Below are 10000 nucleotides of genomic sequence, written 5' to 3'. Positions count from 1 at the left end.
TTCAATATTCAATAGGTTTCAGTAAGAAAACCCTTTCTCTTATTCATTTATATCCCCAGAGAGTAAAGTCCCAGTGCCATCATACGCTTCTCGTACGACAACTTTTGATTTGTGGAATAACACTCGTGGATCTCCTCAGGCTTTCCCTGCAATGCCAGAACACCCTTCCTTAGTTACGTGGCCCAAAACTGTTCATAACACTCCAAATGCGTTTATAGTAATGCCTTATAAATCCATTGCGTTCCTGCCTTTATATTCTTGTCTTCTCGAAATGATAGGTAAGATTGCATTTGTCTTCCTTACAACCAACTCAACCTGCAAGGGTCCATTTAAGAAATGCTGTACAAGGACTTCAATTGCCATTTTCATCTCTGATATTTGAATTTTCTCCCCGTTTATGAAATCGTCTACTTCCTTATTCTTTCTACCATAGTGAATGACCAGCTACTTCCGTACACTATATTCCATCTGCCAATTCTTTACCGGTTCTCTTTATCTGCCTAATTACTTCTGCAGACTTTCTGCTTTCTCAAAACTCCGCCCCTCCACCTATCTCTGCACTATCCACAAACGTGACCGCAGAGCCATGAACTCCGACCTTCAAGCCATTAATTTGAAAAAAAAACAATCTTGATTCTGACCTCTTCGGAACATATCTAGTCCTTGGTACACGGAGCTTAGAAAAAGTAGAGGGCTATGTTTAAAGCTTAGGTAGTTCTAAGGTAGGGACACGTTTGGCACAGCTTTGTGGGCCGAAGGGCCTCTATTGTGGTTTTTATGTTTTCTAAGTTTTTCCTTTAGTTAAAAATTCTGCCTTTAGGCTATTTTATCTCAGCCTCCAAGTAGCTCAAAAGCGTATCCATAATAACTGACTGCTGCATCTTTCCAACTATTGGAGTCAGGCTAAATGACCTATTGTATAATTTCCATTAGCAATTACCGGTCCTCCCGAACCATTCCAAAATTTAGTGACACTTGAGGGGTCAATATTAATTCCTTCCAATCTCTAAGTTTTTCAGAACCTGGTAATGTGGACCTGCTTTTAGAACCGACAGCTTCCCAAGCTCCTTCTCCTAAGTAATGGTAACCACACTCAGCTACCCTATCCACGGTTCCCTCGATACCCTACTCCTGGTCAAAATTTCTAATATTCTTATGTTCTGGATCGATCTTCATATAATTAATGAATATACAGTTAAAAGGAGTGTTGAGGGTTGTGAGGAGTATTTTTAAGTTAATAGCTGTTATTGTCAAATATTTTGCCTTTAACTGCAAAGGTTCACCTTTATTAGAATACAGAGCGCAGCCTGATGTGAGAAAAACGAAACAATATGCAGCAGGTAGTTTTTGAAGTTACAGAGTGCGGCGATTGGTGTGCATGTGATCAGACCACTGAATTGCATTGAGGAGTAAAAAGGACCCGGGACAATACGCTTCGCTGACGGGGATAGGGGATATAAGGCAGCGTGGTCACAATGAATAAGGGATATAACCATATAACAATTACAGCACGGAAACAGGCCATGTCGGCCCTTCTAGACCCTGCCGATCGCTTACTCTTACCTAGTCCCACAGATCTGCACTCAGCCCATAACCCTCAATTTCTTTCCTGTGCTTAAACCTATCCAATTTTACTTTAAATGACAAAATCGAACCTGACTCTACCACTTCTATTGGATGCTCGTTCCTAACAGCTACCACTGTCTGAGTAAAGAAATTCCCCCTCGTGTTACCCCCAAAATTTTGCTCCTTAACTCTCAACTCATGTCCTCTTGTTTGAAACTCCCTCACTCTTAATGGAAAAAGCCTATCAAGTTCAACTTTATCTATCCCCCTCATAATTTGAAATACCTCTATCAAGTCCCCTCTCAACCTTCTACGTTCCAACGAGTAAAGAACTAGCTTGTTCAACCTTTCTCTGTAACTTAAGTGCTGAAACCCAGGTGACATTCTAGTAAATCTTCTCTGTACACTCTATACTTAGTTGACATCTTTCCTATAATTCGCTAACCAGAACTGTACACAATATTCCAAATTTGGCCTTACTACAATTTTAGCATCACATCCCCACTCCTATACTTAATGCTCTGGTTTATAAAGGCCAGTATAAGATTTGTCAGACATGACCATCCACGCAGAAATCCATGTTGACTGTTCATAATCAGACTCTATCGATCCAGATTATTATATATACCATTTCTAAGAATACTTTCCATTAATTTACCCACCACTGACTGCAAACTTACAGGCCTGATTAATTGGCAGGTTTACTCTTAAAATCCTTTTTATACAATGGAACAACATGAGCAATACGCCAATCATCCGGCACCATCCTCGTTTCTAACGACATTTGAAATATTTCTGTCAGAGCCCCTGCTATTTCTACACTAACTTCCCTCAAGGTCCTAGGGAATATCCTGTCAGGACCGAGTTCTATCCATTTTTATATTCCTTAAAAGCGACAATACCTCCTGCTTTTTAATCGTCATAGTTTCCATAACTTCCCTACCTGTATCCGTTACCTTTAATATCCTTCTCCTTAGTGAATACCAAAGGAAATAAATTGTTCAAAATCTCCCCTATCTCTTTTGGCTCCACACATAGCTGTCCACTCTGATTCTCTAAGTGAACAATTTTATCCCTCACTATCCTTCTGCTATAAATATAACTATAGAAACCCTTTGGAATTATTTTCACCTTATTTGCCAAAACAACCTCGTATCTTCTTTTAGCTTTTCTAATTTCTTTCTTAAGATTCTTTTTACATTCTTTATATTCGTCGAGCATCTCATTTACTCCATGCTGCTTATATTTATTGTAGATTCCTCTCTTTTTCCGAACCAAGTTTCCAATATTCCTTGAAAAGCATGGCTCTCTCAAACTTTTAACCTTTCCTTTAAACCTAACAGTAACATAAAGATTCTGTGCTCTCAAAATTTCACCTTTAACCATTTCACCATTTCTCTATCACATAATTTTCATAAAACAAGTTGTCCTAATCCACTCCTTCTAAATCCTTTTGCATCTTCTCAAAGCTAGCCTTTCTCCAATCAGAAATCTCAACCCTGGGGTCCAGTCCTATCCTTCTCTATTATTATATTGAAACTAATGGCATTGTCATCACTGGACCCGAAGTGCTCCGCAACACATACCTCCGTCACCTGACCTATCTCATTCCCTAATAGGAGATCCAACGCTGCCCCTTCTCTAGTTGGTGCCTCTATGTATTGCTGCAAAAAAACTATCCTGCACACATTTTACAAACTCCAAACCATCCAGCCCTTTTACAGTATGGGCTTCCCAGTCTATGTGTGGAAAATTAAAATCTCCCACAATCACAGCTCTGTGATTACTACAAATATCTGCTATCTCCTTGCAACGTTGCTCCTCATTAGGTGGTCTATAATACACCCCCATAAGTATTACTACACTTCTCCCATTCCTCAATTCCAGCTTAATAGCCTCCCTAGACGAGCCCTCTGATCTGTCCTGCCAGAGTACTGCTGTAATATTTTCTCTGACTAGCAATGCAACATCTCCCGCTCTTGTCCCTCCGATTCTATTACACCTGAAGCAACGAAATCCAGGAATATTTAGTTGTCAATCACACCGCTCCTGCAACCATGTTTCACTAATAGCTACAACATCATATTTCCAGGTATCAATTCATGCTCTAAGCTCATTCACCTTTCTTACAATGCCCCTAGCATTAAAATAAATACATTTAAGTAATTCTCCACCTCTTACTCTCTGTTTATCAATAACGGTGCAAATAATCTATCTTGTTTTTCTTCCTTCTCCCATACATCTGTTCCTACACTTCGGTTTCCCTCTCCCCTTGTATTTAGTTTCTTTTCACTGGAGCCTGTCTGGCAAATCTACCTGAAAGAATATTTGTCCCCCTCTAGTTGAGATGTAAACCGTCCCGCCGGAACAAGTCCCACCTTCCCTGGAAAACTGCCCAATTATCTATAAATCTGAAGCTCTCCCTCCTGCAACATATCTTCAGACACGTGTTGATTTGCGCTAACTTACTATTTCTAAACCCGCATGCATGTGGCACTGGTAGCAATCCTGAGATTGCTATCCTGGAGGTCCTGTTCTTTAATTTGGCGCCTAACTCCCTAAACTCACCTTTCAGGACCACCTCACTCTTCCTACCCACATCATTGGTCCCTACATCGATCTCGACATTCGACTGCTCACCCTCCCTCTTGAGAATACTGAGAACTCAATCCGAGATATCGTGGACCGTGGCACCAGGGAGGCAACAGACCATCCGTGATTCCCGATCTCTTCCACAGAACCTCTTATCGAATCCCCTATCACTACTGCCCTCCTCTTTTCTCTCCTTCCCTTCTGATATGAGGGTCCAGTCTTGGTTCCAGAGTGGCAAGCACTTCAACTTGTCCATGTTAGGTTCTCCCCACTAACAGTATCCAAAACGGCATACTTATTAATGATGGCAACGACCGCAGGGTTGCTCTGTTCGTTCTGTCTAATCCCCTTCCTTCTCCTGACAGTCACCCAGCTACCTGTCTCCTGACTCTTAGGGGTGACTATCTCCCTATAACTCCTGTTTGCTTCTGCTTCTGCTTCCCGAATGATCCGAAGTTCATCCAGCTCCTGTTCCAGTTCCCTAACTCGGTTTGTCAGGAGCTGCCGCAGGATGCAACTTTTACAGGCGTAGTCATCAGGGACAATTTTGCTCGCCCTAACTTCCCACATACTGCAAACGGAGCACTCAACTGCCCTAACTGCTACCTCCATTACCTACTCCTAAGGTGATTAATTTAATTAAAGGAGCTTACCCGGCCTTACCTCTCTATCAGTGAAGCTCACCCTCTGCCTCTGCTTGCCGAAGCCTCTGGAACGAAAGCCTTCCTACTCTGTCTCCCACCACTCCATCACCCGCTCCTCCGACGCTCCCTCCGTTAATCTGCTTGTTTTTAAAATTCTCCCGCTACGTTATGGGCAGACTTTCACGCGCTTGCGCAGTCATGCCCCGTTCAATCTGCCGAAAGAATGACCCAAGTGTCGATATACCGAAGTGCCGTGGACATTTGAACGGTAGATGCGTTGAAGTACAGGGTACATTTCGCATTTGGGAGGAAGGAGGTGACTCTCATTCAGAGAGGTTGAACCCGTCAATAGATTTTTTGAGGTAAAGTTTACGAATACTATCTGGGGAGGAGGGATTTTTAATCAGATTCACTGCCTGAAAATAAAAGACAGCAGTGGGTCGAGACTGTGTAATATAGCTTTGACCAGCGATCATTCGACGTCTGGGATTGATTAGTAAAATCAAATTAGCAAGCACAAGCGCAGCGGACCTTTCCTGAGTGAGCCTGGTCGGAGTGGTGAATTTGAGCCTTTAGTTCTTTGAGGCTTTCGTGAAGAGACTTCACTCAGAGAAAACAAACAAAAGCCCAAGTTCCTTTTTCCCTTCTCTTCATTATATCTGCTCTGCTAGGACAGTAGAGATGTCAGGCAGGAGAGTGAAATGCTTCTCTTGTCGGTTGTGGGAAGGCAGGGAGATCTGCGCTGCCCCTGATGACTACAACTGTGAGAAGTGCATCCAGTTGCAGCTTCGAACAAGCTCCGTTCAGGAGTTGGAGCTGGAACTGGATGCACTCCGGTAGGCATGAGGGGTTATAGATAGAGCACATAGAGAGGTAGTTACACTAAAGGTGCAGGAAAGAGGAAGCTGGATGATATTGGGGATAAGGGGGCAACGGAGCAAAGTACGTATGTGACCACTCCTTCAGCACAGGTATACTGTATCACTTTGGATATTGTCAGAAATGAACCGATAGAAGAATGTCATAGTGGTCAGGTCATAAGTCTGCATCTGTGACTCAGAAAGGGAGTAGGGAGAAGGGACACGGTTCAGTTATAGGGGATTCGTGTGGGCGAGAACGAGTCTCCCGGTTGTCCAGACGAAGAGTCTTGGCCCGAAACGTCGACTGTACTTCTTCCTATAGATGCTGTCTGGCCTGCTGCGTTCCACCAGCATTTTGTGTGTGTTGCTGCCTCCGGTTGCAGGGTCCGGAATATCAGTGATTGAGTCCTCAGCTTTCTTAAGTGGGAGGGTGAACAGCCAGAAGTCCTGATCCACGCTGATAATAATGACATGTGATAGGACGAGTGACAAGTTTCTGCATTGGGATTTCAGGGAGCCAGGTGCTATATTAAAGAGCAGAACTTCCAAGGATATGATCTCAAGATTGCTACCCTTGTCACGTGCTAGTGATTCTAGATCTAGGAAGATTATACAGTTTGAAATGTGGCTAAGGAGGTTATGTACGACATAGGGCACAAGATTTTGGATTATTGGGCTGTCTTCCAGAGAGGGTGGGAGCTGTACCGAAGGGGCAGTTTGCACTGAACTGAAAGGGGACAATTATCCTAGGTGGAAGATTTGGCAATGCTGTACAGTGGGGTTAGAACTGGAGTTTCAGAAGCATGGGAACTAGAATGCCGAAAACAGTTAGTGGAGGCAAATCCTAACTCAGTACAAGTTAGGATTCAAAAGGTTGAGCATGGTGCGACTCGTGTCCTGAGCTGCCAATGTTTCAATGCAAGAGGTATCATAGGAAAGGCAGATAATAGAGCTGAGGTTGAGGTAGCTGGTTTACAAACAGGGCAATGTGTAGTGAGGAGATTTGTTGTTAGGGTAACGTTGCAGTCAACAGAACAAATTGCAAGGAGTTGCAAGGTAGTCAAAATAGAAAAGGATGAATACAGGACTGAAGGTGTTCCATCAGAATGCACACAACATACGGAAAAAAGTAGCTGAACTTGCAGGCAAGAGAAAATCTGTAGATGCTCAAAATCCAAGCACTTAAAACTTAAAACTCTAGCGGAACTCAGCAGGCCAGGTAGCATTTATGGAAAAAGAATACAATCTATGCTTCGGGCGGAGACCATTAGTCGGGGCTGGTGAACATTCCTGTAGACAGCATCCTAACTAGTTGCCACATTCTCTAATATGGAAACAACAGTGCCCAAAACAGAAATGAAATACAGCAATTAGTGGATGCAGCCCAATTCATCACAGGAAACAGCAATCACCACCGTTGACCAGAGAGTGTTGCCACAAGCAAGCAGTGTCCATCATCAAGGGCGCCCAGTATCCGGGTCAATCTACTTTCTCGCGGCTACCATGAGGAAGAAGGTACACGAGCCTTAGATAGCACAGAACAAACAATAGGAACACATAGGCCCCTGACAAGCATGGACATTCTCACACACGACAACAATAGAATAATCATTGAACGAAACTTATGGACGAATTTTCAAGGTCTCTACGACATATGTTCTCGATATCATTCATTAATATCTATTATTATTATTACTATTATCATCATCATTATTACTTGTTTCTGTTTGGATTTGCAGCGTTTACCAGTCTTTCCTTTTGTGCAGTTTCTCATTAAATCCATTGTATTTGTTTGATCTATTGTGACTAATTGTAAGAAAAGGTATCTTAGGGCAGTATATAGTGACATATACGTATTTCGCTAATACGTTTATTTTACTTTGAAATACGATAAACAGAGTCTGTGTTCTATTCGGTCTCCAGTTTTAGGCTGTCTGCCGTGCCCGATGCATGGGTATAATGGTGAAACAATTTAGACTTTTAATCCCATTCTTCAGCTCCTGCCTGAATTTACTTTGGGTCATTGCGTAGATACACGTGTTGGCTCCTACGCTGACACGCATAAGCAATATCCCCACTTCATTGGCTACAGCAGAGGGGCTTGTGAGATCCTTGCCCTGAAAGTTAATTGTGACTCTAGTACAGATGTTAGTTACCGATGCCGTCGTCCAGAGTAGTATGGACGTGCCGCAAACTGTGAAGAGTAAAACCATGGATTTGCGCCGATTTTCCGTCTCGCTGTCTTTGCCATCCTGTCCCTTTAGGCGACGTCGGACCCTGCCGGTTGCTATGATGTGCCTGACCGTCAGCCCGTTAAGGAGAAGAATGATAGCGAAGGGGAGTAAGGAAACAGATATACTGCACATCCAGGTGAAAGCCACCCACCAGTCGGAGGTGAAGTACACGGGTTTCGGCCGGCATCCCCAGTTCACGTTATCTATGGTGTAGCTAGGCTCGTACATGAAGTGAAAGGGGATGTACTTTAAGCAGCTCAGCACGCACAAAAACACAATCACCACGGTGGCCGTCCTCTCCGTGCAATATCTGTGCCTCAGTTTTGGACAGCAAATGCTGACAAAACGGTCAAAGGTAAAGGACACGGTTAGCCAGACGGAATAGTCCAGGCTGTGGAGTCGCAAATGTATATATGAAGGGCATACTGCGCTGAGGGAGAGGAAAGAATTAGGTGTATAGTAAGAGTGGATTTCTCTGAGCAACACGTGAACAATGAGCACGAACAGGTCTGAGATAGCCATTGACATCATGTACCGCGTGATTCCCTTGGAGAGACCGCAATTTCCCCGGTAGAGGATCACAGTCGTCACCACGTTCGCTGAAAGAAGCAGAAGGAAAATAAAAGTGATGAAGGAGGCTGGATTCAGGTGATAACTTATGACAGGTTATAAGGATACAAACTACTGCGGGCATTCTGACGAAGTGTGTTTAAGGAAAATAACAGCACTCATTAGGAGGCAGCATTAACAAGACTTAAGGGTTAGTATTAGTAAGATGTGATCACCTTACGTTGGTGCAATAAGCATGGCAGGACTTGCCGTCAGCATTCTGCATGCATTGCGTTCGTCGTTGACTCAAAGGACAAAATGCACTGAATGATTCGATGCACCTGACAAATAAAACTAATACACCTTATTAAAAGGGCATCTGATAATAATATTGCAGGCTGTATTGTGATAAATTCATTTCAATATATTAGAGTCATGCAGCACAGAAATATATCCCTCCGACCCCTAATACGAGGCAAACACTCGGTTCTAGCAGACGAATCCAACAACAATCCATTCACACATACTAATCTGGTCCCCATTAACCTCACCGCTACCGCCCTTTACCCAGTTTGTTCCAAGAGCGTGTGTGTGTGTGTGTGTGTGTGTGTGTGTGTGTGTGTGTGTGTGTGTGTGTGTGTGTGTGTGTGTGTGTGTGTGAGAGAGAGAGAGAGAGAGAGGGAGAGACAGAGAGAGAGAGAGAGAGAGAGAGAGAGAGAGAGAGAGAGAGAGAGAGAGAGAGAGAGAGAGAGAGAGAGAGAGAGAGAGGGGAAGAGTTAGGTGATGAGGATATTCCGTGAGAGCGTGCGATTGTCATTAACAGATTACAGAACCCTTGATAACCTTGAGACAGTGTAGCAACGCAATGAAAAGTACAAGCAAATTTACCTGGGATGCCAAACGCTGCTAGTATCGGATAGCAAACCTCCTTCACGTATAGAATTAGAGCTCTTCCCATTCTAGAAGAATCGCTGTGATGGCTGCAAACCCGGGGACATTATGAAGAAGTAGCTCAGTTCAAATCCTCATTAAAACATGCGCGAATCGAATCCTCTGGTGAATTCGACGAGTGAGAGAACAACAAAATTATTCATAGCTTCTTGAACAAACATATTTGTTTTCACAGAATTGGTGAAACCTCACTTATGACTCATGAATACTGCATGCACACAGAACAGGAAGCTATAACACCATTACTCAATTCAAATATTTCTAATATTTCTAATTCAAGAGTGAATGATTAAAATTTATATTCACGGTGATGGAGTTTGAAGCACATGTGGTGGGTGTCAGTTTGACAATTCTGATAACAGTCTTGGTTCTCAGTCCAAGGTACAAAGTAACACTCCTCCCAAGACTGTCATTGGATATTTAGCTTATGTTAAGATCCGGCGGGGTCCCTTACACACTTTCCATCCGTGCTGGGTTAAGGAGCTGGTGATCTCTTAAAACACAAATTCACCCGGCAGAAAGCAATGGCAAACCAAAGCTGTAAATTGCCACGTACATGATTTTCCAACATGTCAGAGCGGCGTGGAGGGAAATCGTCCGTCAA

The 10000-nt window shown here is 43.3% G+C and overlaps 1 protein-coding gene across 1 annotated transcript; it reads right to left on the bottom strand.

Moving 5' to 3' along the window:
• Nucleotides 1-7587: 7587 nt before the first annotated feature.
• LOC140721070 (probable G-protein coupled receptor 139) lies at nucleotides 7588-9403 on the bottom strand. The gene is made up of 2 exons (XM_073035938.1): nucleotides 9334-9403; nucleotides 7588-8495 (listed from the first exon to the last, which is right to left on the bottom strand). Exons 1-2 carry the CDS (start codon nucleotides 9401-9403, stop codon nucleotides 7588-7590), a joined length of 978 nt encoding a protein of 325 aa, XP_072892039.1.
• Between the last annotated feature and the right edge of the window lie 597 nt (nucleotides 9404-10000).

This window comes from Hemitrygon akajei, chromosome 2 (assembly GCF_048418815.1).
Source record: "Hemitrygon akajei chromosome 2, sHemAka1.3, whole genome shotgun sequence".
In the NCBI taxonomy this organism is placed as follows: domain Eukaryota; kingdom Metazoa; phylum Chordata; class Chondrichthyes; order Myliobatiformes; family Dasyatidae; genus Hemitrygon; species Hemitrygon akajei.
This window is presented reverse-complemented; position numbering and strand designations above follow the sequence as displayed.

Coding starts and splice junctions, on each gene's coding strand:
- LOC140721070 (XM_073035938.1), bottom strand. CDS start 9,403: ATGGGAAGAGCTCTAATTCTATACGTGAAGGAGGTTTGCTATCCGATA. Junction 8,496..9,333: donor AGCAGCGTTTGGCATCCCAG/GTAAATTTGCTT, acceptor TGCTTCTTTCAG/CGAACGTGGTGACGACTGTG.